General features: G+C 41.5%; 2 protein-coding genes across 10 annotated transcripts in view; one reads left to right on the forward strand and one right to left on the reverse strand.

Annotated features, from left to right (window-relative positions):
• Positions 1-16,882, forward strand: part of lmbr1 (limb development membrane protein 1) — a 36,211-nt gene that overhangs the window by 11,096 nt on the left and 8,233 nt on the right. Inside the window, exons 6-12 of the mRNA XM_086192236.1 lie at positions 3,562-3,688; positions 4,927-4,995; positions 5,123-5,187; positions 5,495-5,567; positions 10,003-10,092; positions 11,735-11,811; positions 12,187-12,264. Of these exons, the coding sequence (XP_086048362.1) occupies positions 3,562-3,688; positions 4,927-4,995; positions 5,123-5,187; positions 5,495-5,567; positions 10,003-10,092; positions 11,735-11,811; positions 12,187-12,264 (579 nt within the window). The remainder of the gene's footprint in view (positions 1-3,561; positions 3,689-4,926; positions 4,996-5,122; positions 5,188-5,494; positions 5,568-10,002; positions 10,093-11,734; positions 11,812-12,186; positions 12,265-16,882) is intronic.
• The window catches only part of rnf32 (ring finger protein 32), a 70,788-nt gene that overhangs the window by 5,585 nt on the left and 48,321 nt on the right, over positions 1-16,882 (reverse strand). For 5 of the 9 annotated variants that reach the window (XR_015111076.1, XR_015111075.1, XR_015111069.1 and 2 more), the window contains one exon: positions 1,787-1,971. The exons of 1 other annotated variant lie outside the window; for it this stretch is intronic. Coding sequence is in view for 1 of the 8 variants with exons in the window: in XM_086192237.1 (XP_086048363.1) it covers positions 1,855-1,971 (117 nt within the window). In the remaining 7 variants the exon portion in view is untranslated. Of the gene's footprint in view, positions 1-1,005; positions 1,972-16,882 lie in introns of those variants that run through there. 3 more of the 9 variants (XR_015111070.1, XR_015111072.1, XM_086192237.1) reach the window with 2 other exon arrangements.

Below are 16,882 nucleotides of genomic sequence, written 5' to 3' on the forward strand. Positions count from 1 at the left end.
AATTCTCCTCCAGAATTTTAGTTGTTAATTTTTTTTTTTTTTTTAATTATCAAGATGGCCTCCATTATAAGTATAGACGGAATTAGTACAACTCCCCTGGTGTAGGATAGAGCATTAAGCTTGTGGGCAACTCGGTGCACTTGGTCTTAACCGCTTTCCGAACAAAAAGCAGAACGTTGTTTATTCTTTTTAAACTCTTTTTTTTGTTATCTAAGCAAGTTGCTGTTAGATTGTTAAGTAAGAAGTCCTGAATATGTTCATCTGTTTTCTAACTTAGCTGGTCAACCAGGAATTCTTGTTCACACACCTTGCAACCTCAGTGAACAATACGATGTGACACCAATCATTTTCCATGCTCTGGTGTGATTGGGGCATTATTAAGAGTCTTTAGAAGTTTATTCTGCAGCTTTACAGGGTAGTGTCCCTGTCCTCTGCTTTCTGTCTTTGACACAGTCATTGCGCTGTGGCCGACTGCTTGAAGGATACACTAATAAGGTCTTTGGGCATCTGGCATGTCTTTAGCAAAAAGGGCAGTCCTTTTCCTGGGGGCCATGCCCCCTCCCTCACTTACACTCTTGGCCCTTGTTCCACACGCCTCTGTCAGTGAGCAGAAGGATGGTCCGCAGGATGATCTCTGCCACCGCCTGCTGACCTGCTCAGGATTGATTGCAGCAACTAGGAAGCTCCTGCACCACCTAACTCTCATCTATTGTCTCATTTGCTCTGCTACCCCCCCCCCCAAAAAAAACAAACAAACAAACATCCAACACAAGCATCGTCACTCTCTCCCACATCTATCCAAGCACTATATCAAAGATATGCTTTAGTCTTTTTCTGCAACACAAGCGAGGCAAAAAGCTTGCAAACTGTTTCCAGACCCTCGTCAGCTTTCTGTAATTGTGTTGATTTCCTCGGCTGGTCATGTCTGTCCCGTCTTGTGTGTGTGTGTGTGTGTGTGAATCCCGCGTGTTTGTTTGTTAGTGCAAATGACGCTGTTACTTTTCTCTATGGTCACTACACACTTTTCTTGGAAGTCTTTCCAGTCTTGTACAAGCATAGCTGCAGTTAAGCAGCCCCTCACTCGATGTCGGTGTGAGGATCGGGGGATGCTGAATATTTCAGAGCTGCTATATTTAGAGGTAGCTACACATTTAGAATGGCAAGAATAGAAACTTTCAGTGGGCATGCTGGATGCCAAGGCACAGGTCTTTTTCTTTCTTTTTTTCTGCCTTCCTTCACCAGTTGACAGTTACATCTGTGATCAGTGATGATGTCTTAGTCAGGTTTATCTATTTTTAGACCAGAATTATTTCAAAGCCCTTTCAGAGAACATTTGCCCTTGCTTACCTTTGCAACGCGGAACAAAGCTCAGTTTCCGTGTATGCAGGTATAAATAAGGCTACAGAGAACTTTTATTTCCTAATGTTATGCATGCAACTGGACCAGTGAAACCAACCAAGGCTCACACCTCTTTCTCCTGCACACTTAAATCGCGTCAATTGATTGTTCTTTTGGTTAGGCAGGGACCAGGGATGATAGTAAGGGAGGTGACAAGCATTGCCTTTGCCCTAAATGATCTGAATGGGTAATGATTTGAGTCTTATAAATGATTGAGAGACCTATCTAAAGGGAATACACCTTCAGCATGGCATGGGCAGCTTGTTAAGGTGGACTGGTGCGCTTGAATGGACAAGCATCTTGCTTGCTGGGCCTACTCATCCTGATGCATCCTTAAGCAAGCGCGTGTGGGACGTGGTTGAAGTCCCTGAAAGCATTCCTCTCTCACCTCTCTTACCTCCAGGGAATGAGATGCGCTCAGACGTTGACTCCTCTCCTCTCTGGTGTTCTCTCTCTCTATATCTCTATACCACTCTCCATCGCCTCCTTTTTTATTCGCTGGTGTTGAGCGTTTTTACCCACTGCCCAGTTGAGCCGGTCTGCTGTGAGATACTTCATAGTAGCATCCGTCTTCTAAGATGTGCAAAAGAGCATTATGTGTCAGATATATGGATTTATATATCTGCATGTGCATTTTTGTCCTGCACACACACACACACACACACACACACACACACACACACACACACACACACACACACACACACACACACACACAGTTTCTACAGAGTGATGCATTTAAAAAAAATAGACATCCATAGATCCCTCATAAGTTTTGCCTGCATTTTTTAATTCATAGTTTACCATTATTAGGTTAAATTCATGCTGACTTGTGAGGCTCACCTTCCCCCACCACCATTACCTGTCCAGTGGCTGCAGTGTCCACTTTGGCCACATTGGGGCACTCCAGACCCTGCCCACTTTCCTCTCTGTTGTGTCTAGAAATTTCTACCCTCACTGAAGCTTTTCCAGTAACAATGTTGGAGTAGACAAGAGGGAAGTGATTGCTCAGTTAAAGCAAAAGGATGCCAAGGAAGACTTTCAGGTCCTGATGCAAAATGGAAGAAGCTTTAATTCCTATTTTTGCATCCGGACTGACAGAGTGAGCTAATTTCCCCGAGTGTTACATATCTGCATTTGATAAAAAAAATTAAAAAAACAAACAAACAAAAAAAACCCACAAGAGCTAATAAGTTTAAAGAAGATACTATATTTTAAGTGGATTAGAGGAGGGGGCAGCAGTTGACAAGTGACCTGAATTGTTATGCAAATACTGGAGGACCACCACCTACAATATTTTCAAGTTAAACAAACTGCCTGTCTAATTTAATTTGCAGAATTAAAGCCATTTCCATTCCATAAAGTGGTTCCATGATTAGTGTGGGGAACTTTCAAAGAGAAAGCCCCTTCATGTACCTGTTGGCAAATGCTGAACAGCAACCACACAGCCATTATGTTAGCTGGTAACAAATTGCTCATATGCACCCAATTTAAACAGCTCTCCAAAGGCAGAGAAGCCTTGTTATCCTGTGCCTGGCAGCTGAGCTGACATATGTATAAGAATGCCTATCTATCTTACAGTGCTAGACAGCTTGGCTCTCCAGCAGGGGGGGAAATGGAAACTGTGTGAACAGGTAGAGGAGGACTTTATTAACCACTCAGCAGTTTGTGACCCGGAAAACCCAAATTACCCCAAAACCCTCTCGTCTGCACGGCCCAGGACACGACTGTGCTAAGGGACCTCCTAATCAGCCCCAGATGGGAGGCCTGCTCTTGATCGCAGACAGTAGCTGACCCAGCCAGGTTTAATGCTCCTTATAGCACCCCCACCCCTCTTCTCTTTTTAATTTCACCTCTGCCACCGCCAGTCCCTGTTAGCTCTACTTTATAGACCGCAATATGTGTGTATAAAAGAGCTGTTTTACACAGGAGTCCGTGGGAGCGTTTATGTCATGTTTGTGTGCTGTGAATGGAAATGATGCTGTTTTGTATGAGTGTGGCAGGATGGGAGGAGGAGGGGCGTCTAGTAAAATATAAATTGGAAATGATAGCAGTTTAACCCCGTGAGCCTTTTATAATGTGCAGTATATTAACATACGGTAGTAATATTTTGGTGTAGTCTTTATGAGACCTCTCTATTCTGTCCTTTATGTTTTCTCTCAGGGCATTAAGGCACGTATCCTGGAGACCTTTGTGATGCTCTTCCTGCTGGCGCTGCTCATCCTGGGCATCGTGTGGGTAGCGTCAGCGCTCATTGACAATGACGCAGCCAGCATGGAGTCACTCTATGGTGTGTTATTGAATGATCTATAGGCACTAAGTCTGTAAACATGCTGATGTATGTTTTTAAGAAGAGGTTTATTATTTTCCTAAACATTGCTTTCACCAGTGGAAGTGCTTTCATGAGTAGACCCATGTGCCTTTTACACATAAGCACTTCTGGTGCCCATAAATCCGTTAATACACTTTAAGTCCATTAATTTCCTATGGAACCACTGTGATCTCTGACTGTGAAGCTGCTCCTCTGTTTATCTTCTGTCCAGTATTTCTCTTTAATACACTGTAAAAATGTAGCTTTTGCCCCAGATTTTGGGATTGACCACGTGCTAGCAAAAACAAGCTAACAGGCTACAAGTGCGCTAAACAAGGGACTTTTGCCATCTCTGTAGTATTCGATGCTTATATTCCACACATCTAATTGTTAAAAATCAGCTGTATGTCTGTGGCCTTGTGAGGGAATACTCCATATATCGTGTGAGAATTATTGACTACAGGAGTGTGTGTTATGTGAAAATGAGGCTTCAAACACTTCTGATTTTTGTACATCAAGAAAGGTACAGTAGATGTTGATTAGCTGAGCTTCGACTGTGTAAGTGTTTCATTAAAAAACAACAATTTGAGTACCTTATCCCTTAATTTTGTGAGGAACAGGTAAGTGTTTCTCTCTTTCCTTTATGTACAACATGTGGAAATGGTTCTTCCATTTCCATTTACCATTCTAATAATGGGTCAGGTAACAATTCTCTGGAAACAAAGAAGAAGCAATACCACACTGAACAGACTGTAACTTGATTTAGGTAACTAATGGTGCAGCCACAGCAAATCTGACAATTTATTATCTAACTAGATTTTGCCTAGTTTTATAGCGTGATCTGTTTATCGCAAGCCAGCTGTCTAGCGTTGAATGGATCCATTTGCATAGAGGTCGAGAGTATGCAAATTCAAATATAGAAGGCATCCGGCAGATCAGTGCACTGTATTCCATCACGCACTGCACCGTTGGATCACCTGTTCTCAATAGAGAATGATTGTGGTCAAACCGCTTTACATTCATCACTAAATCTGACGTAGCTGTCAAAGCTTCACATTTCAGCCAAGCTTTTCAGAAATGTATTTGATAGCTTTGCCCACCATTTCTAGTGGCATCCTGGGAAATAGCTGAAAGGCCAGTAAAAGTAGTACTAGTGGTAGCCTCAAAAATGTCCCCAATACTCTATATTGTGCTGATGAATCAATGTTTTTCTCCAGACCTTTGGGAATTCTATCTACCGTACCTCTACTCGTGTATATCTCTGATGGGAGGTCTGCTTTTACTCAGTAAGTCTGATGTGGCTTTAACATCCTTTTGTTATTACGAATATTTGTCTTGCTTGAAAAAAAAATTGAATATTCTCTTTATTGTTTAACAGTCAAACTGATAAATCTATTTTTCTCTCTGTTGTAGTGTGTACTCCTGTGGGTTTGTCCAGGATGTTCACTGTCATGGGCCAGTTACTAGTGAAACCAACAGTAAGTAATCTGTTTAAGAACTTGTTCTGTCAGCAGAACCAGGTTGTAAATAAATTTAGATCAAACTTCTACAACTTCAGGTTTCTTTAAAACTCTGAGCTGAACTTTAACAGATCTGCTCAAACTTAAAGCTGCTTTGCTTCTCTATTCTGAAAAAAAAAAAAAGTCTCTGTCGGCCATTTACATCCCCAACAAAGGACTACAAATACATCACCAACTCATCCTCCCATCTGCCATCTCTCCAGTCCCACTTTGGGCCTAATTATAACCCATTTCATCTCTTCCCCCTCTCCTCCCTCCCCTTCAGATCCTGGAGGACCTGGATGAGCAGATTTACTGCATCCATTTGCAGGAGGAAGCCCTTCAGAGGAGATTAAACGGTATGTCTGCGGGAGACGTGTTGGCACATTATAGAGGAGGGGTTGACTGCCCTATTGGGTGTGATGGAGCGAGCCACACTGGAATCAATTAGCATTGAAAATTCAGCCAGGCGCACACACAGACAGTCACGGGCTTAAGCAAGAAAAAAAAAATCCACTCAAACTTGACATCGGTCTTTCTCTACTGCTGTCCCACTAATAACTCTCTGCTAAAGGGCATAGCAGTCACCGTGGCAAGAACCATATTTTATGTTTAGGAAGTTTTTAAGGCTTCATTTAAGACACTCCCGTGCCACTGTCACTCCTGGCGAAATGATTGCCCCATTTAATGTCAGGCCTAGAAAGGTAGTCTGGGTAATGGGATGGAAATTAAATTTTTTACAAGAACTTTTGGCTTGGTGCTGCAGACATTAAAGAGCATGGACTTTTCAGTGAGAAATGAAAAGCGACCCAGTGCCTTGCTCTGTCCTCTGGACTAAGTGAAAGTCCCAAGTTGAGTTTGGGGAATTCGGAAAGGAGTTATTTTCTTAACCTGCATTTCCTTTTCATGTCTTTCATGTTTGTGAATTCCTTGTTAAATAACCTCAAAAAGCAGGAAGTATTTGGGCCGGGTTCCAAAACCTACTTTAATATTAACTCAAGCACGCAAACCAAGTGTACAGATGCGAGTAAATGAAGAGGACGAGCGTCTTTTCAAACCAGGGAGGTAAGGGAGATTACTGCTTGATAGTGCATGTTTTAGAACGCTACACCGGCCACCTCCATAGAGTGCCACCTAAGCGTGTGGTTCCTTAGGGCTCGTTCCACATCGCCCTGCTTTGAACTAAATGATAAAATAATTGTAATCTGTTCTTTATCATTCCCAAGTCTTTTTGATCTTTTCAAGTCTTGACAAGGCAAAAAAAATAACAGTGGTCAACATCTCCATGAGTGCACTGAGGCCAAACTGCAATTCATGTTTGTTAAATTGGGAATTAAGGATAAGGAGGATGTTAATCACTGCAGCCTTATCACACAAGTGTTTTCATGCACATACTGTGTATAACATGCTCACACATTGGTGAAACGGAAGGCCAGCGCAGAGCTCCTTTGATCTGCTCAAAGTCCTGACTGGAAGGCAGTTCAGGAACAGTTCACAGGACACACTCCAGAGGCGAGCAATGTCGTCGTCTTACTTCACCTGCATCTGTTCACCAGCCGATCCCCAGCCTCTTACCTTGTTTGTGTTTATAGATGTGGACTGTTGAGTCACATCAGTTGATGGATTTATGTTTATTTATATGTCTGGCCTTTTGTTTTCCTCCCCTACACATGCAATTGCCCTTTCGTAATGGGAATGAGATTAAATGATGTTTTTAATGTTGCAGATCAGTCGTTTATGGTTTAAATTGGCTAATGGGCCAGGTGTGACTTATTTCCTCGTCATGGGAATGATTCATTTCATAAGTGAACATGAACCGAGAACGATTAGATAAGCTGCTCACATTTAACTTACAAGAACAATTTCAACATAAAGGTGGCCCGTCCACGTTATTGTTTTTAAAGTAATTTAAGATTAGAAAATGATACATTAAGTTATATCAATTATATATGTAAAATGTGTAGAAGCATTTAGTCGAACAACTCATGAGGCCATTAAAGTAAATTCACTGGCAAAAAATGTGATAATTAACTTGTGTGAGTATTCATTCCCTGAGTAGGGAGGCAAGGTTTACGCCTCGTTTGCACATAGCTCAAGTATCCATTCATTCTTACAGGAACATCTGATCTCCACGGACTACCACATGCTTCCTTCGTTACATATCGTGTCACCAGCCTCTTCTAATCATTTGACAGTGAGAAGTTTAGTTGGGACAAAGCACCCCCCCCCCCCGATTATTTCGACCTCAACCGACCATTGGAGGCGCTACTGCAGGGGCCCAGACACAAATTGGCTTGCTGTCGTAAGACACGGCCGATTGTGTCTGTAAGGATGCCTAACCTGGATGCACGGGGATTCAAACCAGTGACTCCCACGATGAAACGTTATTCTTGAAAAATTTAACATTTGATGTTGATTTCGGAGAGACCTCAGACAAAATGCTAGAAGAAACAAGATTACAGGTTATTGACTTCTCTGTAATGTTCCACAAGACTAGATGGCAAAAGAACACCAAAAATTAGCCTCCAGCGCCAGGATAATTACTTTTATCCATCAGTAAAGGGATGAATTTCCTGGCCTTGAACCCTAGGGGGCATAATCCATACATCATACAGACTCAGGGATACCAGACAAATCTATGTTGCAATAACAGCAAGGCATGTGGCCTATTAAGTCTGAGGTGAGGAGCTCAGACATCACTGTTTGGCTAGAGTGACTATCGCCTCTTGACCCTCAAATAATTTAGGTGCAAAGGGGAGTTGTTAATGATCTAATGTCCATTTTGGATATGAGTTTTCAACAGGTAATTAGCATAGAGGAATCTAGAAAATACTGCAGCACCAACAATGAGATGCACATTTGTCCACACTGCCCTCTCAAGACCCTGATCTGCAGATAACAGAGCAACAGAGCTGCTGTCCAGATGCTATGCGGCACAATGACCTTGCCAGTGCCTCTGTCGTCTCAGCATGGTGTTTAGCATATTTGTGGGTGACGTAATTTTTCGACTGTGTTGAAGGTTGGAGAGGATACGTTGAATTACTCTGGGCCTTCCTGGCTGCCAGAAGCCTCACTCAGCATCTCTGCCTCGCTGTAACTCAGTCTTTTACTTGATGCTGCCAGCAGAAGGAGAAGGAGGATATATTTAACTTCAGTCTGGAGTGATGTCATTGTACACATACCGCAGTTTAAATTCTCCCAATTTTCCATTTCTCTTTGGAACAAGAGATGATATTGTTCTTTGTTTTAAGTGAGATCCCTCTAGCTTTCATTTTCATTTGTTTGATCCGTGATTTATCTGTCCTGGTTGACAGGTGACTAAGGCCATGTTGGGATATGTTCTGCACTTCGGTGATAGATTAGTTCACTTGAGGCGGCGAAGATTTGGCTGCCCCGAGGGCGAGTATTCAGTTCGTCTCGAGAGAAAAAGAGCTGTTGAACTGTCCATGACATTTCCTGTTGTGTTGTGACTGCGTTTGCTGGAAGGGTTCAAACTTTCCCCTGCTTAGATCTGGGACAGGTATCTGCGACAGCACAGACAAGACTGTTAGCACTCTCTCTCACTCTCTCCTCGTGTATTTCCCTCTTTTACCTACTTAAACCCATCCAGACAGGGTGTGTCATAATAACAGAGGGAAGAAAAAGGTTTGATCAAAGTGATTGGTCCTTCACTCCTGTAACCTAGATGAAAGATGGTATTTTTATTGCACTCTAGTAACGGTGTAACACTGAACTAATTGGGCTTGATCTGCCAGTCACCCCAGGGGATGCAAATGGATACTCTTCCACTTTGACTCGAAGGGCCTCTACGCTAGTACCTCAAGCTGGAAGCAAAACAGAGTAAAATAGATGAATTAGCCTTAAATGAGCTGGCCTTGTGGTTTTCCTGGAGAATCCCTTGCTGTCTTCTCCAGTCCAATCAACTAGTTGTGGCATGTACTAGACAGCCACAGACATGAGAGATTATTTTTACTTGTTTGAGATCACATTGTTATGTTCTGAACAGGATTACTTGTTTGTTGTTGCTTACCAAAGATATATCAAATACCGTATGGATCAGACAAACACAAAAAGTTAAGACCTTAAGAGCATTCGGACTAATTCTTCTCCTGACTGGATGTATTTAATAACAGACAAATGTCAGGAAAGTACATTAAATGGCCCGTTAGATGTGCATATCAGACAAAAAAGGAACATCAGGGCTGCCAACAAATATATAAAGTGAGTTTGAATGTGAAAATTTATATTTGATTATGGGGAACAAACAAGTCAAACTACTTACTACCTCTATCATGCACTTTACAAAGCAACTGCTGCTAACCCTGGGAGTTATAGACTTCCTTGCACTTCCTTACTCTATGTATGTTGTTGTGTTGTTGTTGTGTAACCAACTTTACTGCTCTCTGCTCTTTTAATTGGCCCAACAGGGATAAATAAAGTTTTCTGAATCTGAAACTACAGCTGTTTGACCTAACCTCTTACCCAAAAACTTCTTCATTTTTTTTGGGCTGCTGGGAAAAAAATTTTATCGACCAAATATTTGACTGCTGAGCAGGAGCGTGAATTTCAGACCTTGGATATCATACACCAGTATGACGTTTGTTTCATCAGTATAAAGAATTTGGCTATTGAATAATAAATCTATTATCAATCATTCAGTTGATCCGATTGGGTGTTTTTCCTCCTGTACAACGTTTTTGAAAAGATTTTCCGTCATTTATGGCCAGTTTTAACATTGCTATATTGTGTTAACGGTTAGACAACCTGTATTCATTTCACTGTTTATTTCCACAGGATCCTCCACCTACACATATACTCGAGGAAGCTTCACTCACCAGCTCAACAAAGAATTGGACAGTATCAGAAATCAGAGAAATAAATTGGGTAAATATTCTTATTACATGATGGAACTTCTACTTTTTGTCTTAACTCCTTGAATTGAATATCTGTGTGTGTGTGTGTGTGTGTGTGTGTATATTTATTTAGAGAGAGAGATAGATATAGATAGATACACACACTTACACATGCAAGTTTGTTTTTTCTCATATTGCTGACAGGCAGTCGCTTTCTCCCTGTCTGCCTTTATTTCTTAATTTGGATGTGGACCAGAACTGCCTGATAATTTTCCATTCATTTTAGGATATTATAAATGAGGCCTGAGTCTTTTGGGGAGCAGGGTGGGGGGAGAGAGAGCACATAGGCACTTAGGATATTGGACAAGATGCAAACTTTATATTGTAGCAAGCCTTTTAGTGATGTCATTAATTTAGAAGGATGGTGCATATAAAGTGCATTTGGCAAACTTCTCAGGCAGGCAGGGTGGGTGCACTTTGGGAATAAGGACTAACAAGGTTGGAAATGGAGAAAGAAAGTCAATATGGTGAGGACCAAATGGTTTAAGGGGACTGTGGATGTCCATAAGGGAGGATGTAGTGCATGTGGTCTATCAGTTCAGACACAGTACAAACATGACAGATGAGCCATTGAAATAAAAGATGGAAAAATGTTTCATCTGGCTTGGAAGAATGGGACACATTAGTTGCCCACCACATGCACACAAACATTCAGACCAAATTGTAAATCACCAAATTAATTTAGCTGTATTTCTTTTTATCCAGGATTTATTATAGTTTCCACTAATTAAGTCAATGATGAGTGTGGCTAATTAAAGAGGAAGAAGATAATTTCTGAAGGTTATGAAAACTGTATCACCTTGAGGCGAGTGGTTGAAATGAGAGGTGAGACTGTGTTTGGCACACACACTCCTGATATGTTTTACCAGACCAAGCTGTACAAACCCTGTAAATAAAGCTGGAGGGCTTGAGGTTTCACTAGTCGTCTTTGATGAACTCATTAATTATCCACAGGTGGAAAGTGGTGTGTAAAATGGAGTTAACCTCATTACTGCAAATAGGAATTAAAGCTAGAGTACATCATTTCAAATCAATGAATGTCTCTTGTAAATCAGCACTATGCAGATTATTCTCATCACCTTCAGTTAAATCTCTGCATTACACATTTGATGCTGTTTGTATAGACGGCGTATTTCCCGTGCTGTCAGTGGCGCACACTACTTCCAGTTAGCCCACATGCTAACTTGAATGTGGATACATAATTTAATTGTGCAGCTTTTAAAAACTTCCCAAATATTAATAAACCAAATGGATCAAATTCCAAGAGTAAAATGAGGAATTCTGTGGCAGCTGTATGATGCTAGGATTTACCCTCTGTTTTACAGCGGAACCAGTAACAACAGATTGGGCTGCAGACTTCTACTGGGTAGCCCTCTGCGAACTTGAAAGTGGATTAATGATGTAATCATTCAGCTGAAAATATGATCACACTTAAAAGTTGAATTTACAACAGTGGCACGAGTCATTCTGCGGGGGTATTTAACGCTCAACACAATTTATCTGTAGTTTTTACAGCAAAGAGTAACCTACAGCAGAGCCTCTGATGTAATGTTCCATTATAAAGCCTTGGTTGTACATAGAATACATAAAAAATAACTCCAATTTCCTTTCAGAGAGACGGAAGAAAGCATCAGGTTGGGAGAAGAACTTGTTGTATCCCATAGTGATGCTGATCCTACTCGCAGGAACGGTGAGTGACCTATGATTAAGCCCACGCTGTTTGCTCATGGCGTGTACGGCCTGGCTGGTGGCCACCGGGCCTAACACCCTGCACCTCAAACCCAGACTCCATCCAGTTTTCCCAGAGTTTGGGTGGGGAAACTACTTTTGTTTAATAGCTGTTTAAGACGATCCTTAATAGACACCTGCAATAACTGTGATTTTCAATAGATTATAGTGTGGGAGTAGTCAGATAAGTCTGTGTGAGACGCACCAAATGTGCATTAACAGTATTCATTTCCGTTCACACAGATTAACAAAGAGCTTGCAAATTGATTATATTAAATAAATCTTTTTATAATTATACCAGGTATAAACAAAATGTTATCTTCCTCTCTACCTACAGACAATTTCAGTTCTTATGGTTGTACTGAATATCCTCTACCTTCTAGTGGATGAGACTGCCATGCCCAAGGGATCCACAGTAAGCCTTCTGTTTAACTTTTTTTAGCCTCCCTTAGTGTCTCTCTCTCTCTCTCTCTAACACACACACACACACACACACACACACACACACACACACACACACACACACACACACACTCCCAGAATGTAAACTGCAGAAAAGCTTGCCTATCAGACCTGCCATGTTCCCGGCTGAGACATAAATCAAATTCCGGATATGCTCAGGTGCATGTTAGAAGAAAAGCCCCGGCCAGATGTTAATCAGGCCCCAACCCTGTGCTTCTGGGTTTTGTTTTGGAAGCTCATTGAAAGTCATTTCACAGCAGTGTGCAGAGTCAATGAGCTAGCTCAACGTCTCAAGTCCACAGTGGATGAATACGCTGCCTCTCCTACTCTCTGCTAAGGGAGACAGAGCCAGGCGGAGGGCTCTCGCTGTGAGGCAGACTGAGTGTGGAATGGCTCTCAGAGATTCTCATCTTCGCCTAACATGCAATGTGTTTTAAGCCCTCCTTATCTCATCTCATCTGCAGTGACAGTGGTGCGTGTGTGTGTGCGTGTGGGTTTGTGGTTGCATTCTTGTCTGAGTGGGGGCAACATAACATATCCTATTTCTCCCTCATTTCATTTTACGTCTCGCGGCAACTGACAGAGCTGTTCTCGACATTCCAATTATTTTATTGAGCAGAGATGTTTTCTTTGGCATGACACGTCACAGAAAATCCCCCAAATTACACTTGTCATGCAGCTTGAAGCTGTCCTCCCTGACAGTGTGGCCCCACTAAATGGTTTACGCGTTTGTTGAGTTGGATAAATGCCACACCTCTGATCTTACACCCTACAATACCAAGCGGAATCTACTCCTCCAGTGTAGAAATGCCCTCGCAGTTACCCGTACAGTGGGAGGGAGACGATGAGACAGAGGAGGCAAAATGATATAAAGAAGCAGAGAGAGTGGCTACCGTGAGGATTGGAGTGTCAGAGCAGTGGGACTCAGACTGTGGGAAAGTCAAATGAGGCCCCGGAGCATTGATTGTTGTGGGGGGAAGAACACAATGGAATTGCCCTGTCAATGTTTGTCTTCCCTTCCAACTATGCATCCCTCCTTAGCATACTGAGCAGCGCCCCACTCAGCTTTACAGAGTAGAGGATGGAGGTGGGATAGCGAGATGAAGAGGAAGAGCAGGTGGATGGAGATGAAGAAACAACAGGAGAGAGTGGGGGGGTGGGGGTGGGGGCTGGAGCTGGCCTCTATCAGAGGACGCCGCTTTACAGCTTGATGAACAAGCACTAAGAGGATCCAATAAAGTCCTTACAGCAGGCCCTTCTCTTTAGTAGCCACCACATTTGACACTGTATTTTGTGAAATGGACAATCAGCTACAAGTGCACTGCAATTTTCACCTCACTAAAGTTGACCTTCACTAAACACATATAGAGAATTACAGAGCACAGATGATCTCTCACGATGACCCTGAGTTCCGCGAGTAGCCTCGCTTATTTGAAAGTCAAAACAATGATTGATATCAAATTCATATCAAATAATCTGACACATAGTATATCTACAGTTGCAGCGCTCGATAATAGGTATTGACTGATTACCAGGTACACAAGTACATTTCCGTGTTGGGCGTGGAAACAAGAAACTCATTTGCTCAGTGTAGTTGATAAAATGAAGATGAAAATTATTTTTTGTCATGCTGTGGTCACTTTTGGGGTTTTGGGCTGTTTTTAGTGTTCTTACAGGAATATAACAGTATTTTGAGAAATAATTCAATTGTCCATCCACCCCAGAGCCAGACAAAAAGATAGATATCCTCCTCTCCTCTGTGTGTGCAGCAGGAAGCCAAGACCCAGAGCAGCGAACTGCTAGATAGCTTAGCATATTGAATGCTAGTGGACTAGTTATAGTAGCAAAGCTGTTTCCTTCAAAAGACTGCCTGCATCAATATCACTAGAGTTTTGCATGGCACTTGCTATGAAATAACAATTTTGAATGATGAAATACTCTGATCTTTACAACATTTAAAGCTACAATATAAAAAACTTGTAGGACAGAATAAAAGTCTCAAACTCAATGATCAGCTGAATCTTGATGGTGCTGGCTGGCTGTCAAACAGTTCATATGTGGGGAGAAGGAGGAAGGATTGTCACATTTATGAATGCAAGAATAATTGTTTTCATTCTCTCCCTTAAATTAAATAACAGCTTGAGAATTTTATGTTTTGTTGTTTGTTTGACAACCCACTAATAAAATTATTGTGCAGGAGGAAGTAAAATTTTACTTTGGATAAGTAGATTTCTGATCCACTTGCCCAGACAAGCAAGTGGGAATAACAAACCCTTCACACTGAACCCTGAGTAGATGGAAAGCTTTAATTCTGGGTATGAGGTATCAGAAGTTGTCATTAAACATGTCACTCTGCAATTACTTAAGGTTAATTATGTGATACTGATTACTGAAATAAGGAGTAATTTGTCAAAAAGGTCTCAGAGTAAGAGTAAATGTACGCCTGGGACCACTGTCGTAGCACTCTTTTCCAATAAATGTCTGCAGCTCGACAGTTAAGAAGTTAAAATGATGTTGGCATTTTTATGGCAAGATAAAGTAGAATTAAATACCAGAACTACTGTGGCCACAGGAATAGATAGCTTCTATCGTTTAAATGAGTGATGGTCCGGCCTCAGTATAGGCGGGATCAAAGAAAACACTCTAAATGTGCCTCTGGAATCTCTCCCATTTCTAAATTACACATATTGACGAAGAGGGATAAATGAATGAATTATTTTAATGAAAATAGGATGTACAGTATATAACTTTTAAATTAGCTAGGCTTAATTAATTTAGATCTAATTTCTTACAGGGTGATGAATAAAACATTTTTGGAAGAATATTAAAAGTCGTACTTAATAAATAGTAAAGTAGGGATGAGCAATCATGGAGTTTTTGCCAATATCCCGTTATTTTACACCTGATATGACCAACAGGCGATATTTCCAGATATTATCTGTATAAATATAAGTAATTAAAAAAATATATAAATGTCCGCAGATACAGAGCTAATAATATCTTGCATAACTTGAGAAAAGTTTATGTTCTGTTATAAACTTACGCAGCTGCACTCAGGTCAGTTTTGAATGCAACTTTATGTATGTTATTAGTTGCTTTTGTGACTTTTGTTGAGATTTTGGGGTAAATGAGGAGGTTTGCTGTGTCTTGAACATTAGTTTAAAAGTTAGCAAGTGAAATTTAAGAGTAAATGCTTCTGAGGTGGTACATTGTGACTAAAGACTATGTAGAAAAGTGTTCCATCACATGGAGAGCATCTACTGTATGTGAGACTTGAGGATAGAAAAGCTGTCAGGTGATTTGCATCATGTACAAGCACTTCCAGAACTCTACCTAAAGTTCAAAGCACCTCTTTAGAGTATATATTATTAACGGTGTCTTCCTCCTACACATTAAATATAGCTGAAATTATCTGGTTGCCAGGTGGATAAGTGAGGGAGGAAGGGCGAAAGAGTTCACTGTAAAAGGTGGAAGAAAAAGAGATGTTAAAGATGTGTCTTGGTTAATATTTTTGTACTGTATGCACCTTCTTTTGTCTGAAACCAACAGTTGACAGACTGTTTGTGTGTGTGCGTGTGTGTGAGAGAGAGAGAGAGACACACACACACACACACACACACACACTTGGGACACAGGTATTGCAAAGTGTTGCCAAGTGTCTTACAAGCAACACATGCAGTATGTCTGATGACTGAACTACTACAAGCAGCACAGACAAATTTACCACCCCCATCAGCCCCCTCCATCACCCCCCTGCTGACCCCCTCTCTCTCTGACACACACGTGCTTGCACACACAAACACACACCATCACCCTTCCTGCTACTGGAATGAAAAGAGTTGAAAGGAGGCATACTGTGAAAGGTAGCTGTCCTAAGCCTGCGCATACACGCATATGCAAGTCTGCGCGCGCGCACGCACACACACACACACACACACACACACACACACACACACACACACACACACACACACACACACACACACACAGCCTTAATGCGTGCCCGCCCTCCCTCCATTAATAAATGACATCAGATGCTGTCTGCTAATTCTGTGTAAGAGAGAAAGAGCACTGCACCATGGCTCTGCAGTAAGCTCCCAGGATGACAGTTGCATAAAAAGGCATGAAACGACCTGCCAGGCTTTCCTTTTTTCTTTAGCCCTTTAACAAAACAAATCAGGATAATGACACTTGAGGTGCGTTAGAAAGAAATAAAATACAGTAAAAACATTCATGATAGAGTCAAACTTTGACCTAATGGTCAATAGATTACTGCAGGGTTGAGGTATTTTTGTAGGGCAACCAGGAAGTAAGCATCGCCATTACTTCCCTCGATAAAAGCCAATTTTTACATCTGATTTTGGATTATGGCCAAAAATAAGCTCTGTAGTGAAAAAAAAGTTTATGACATCTAGACGCAAGTGAACACAACTTGATTATTTTCTTTGTGGAATCTGAATCACTTATTATAAATAATCAAATAGGATGTTCTCTTTGCAGGTCAGCATAGACATGTTGGGATGAACTACAGCATGAATGTACAACTTCACCCCAACTAGCAACTGCAGTTT

The sequence above is a fragment of the Aulostomus chinensis genome, chromosome 21, assembly GCF_037954235.1.
Source record: "Aulostomus chinensis isolate RoL2024-O1b breed Wild chromosome 21, RoL_Achi_v1.0, whole genome shotgun sequence".
Classification (NCBI taxonomy): Eukaryota; Metazoa; Chordata; class Actinopteri; order Syngnathiformes; family Aulostomidae; genus Aulostomus; species Aulostomus chinensis.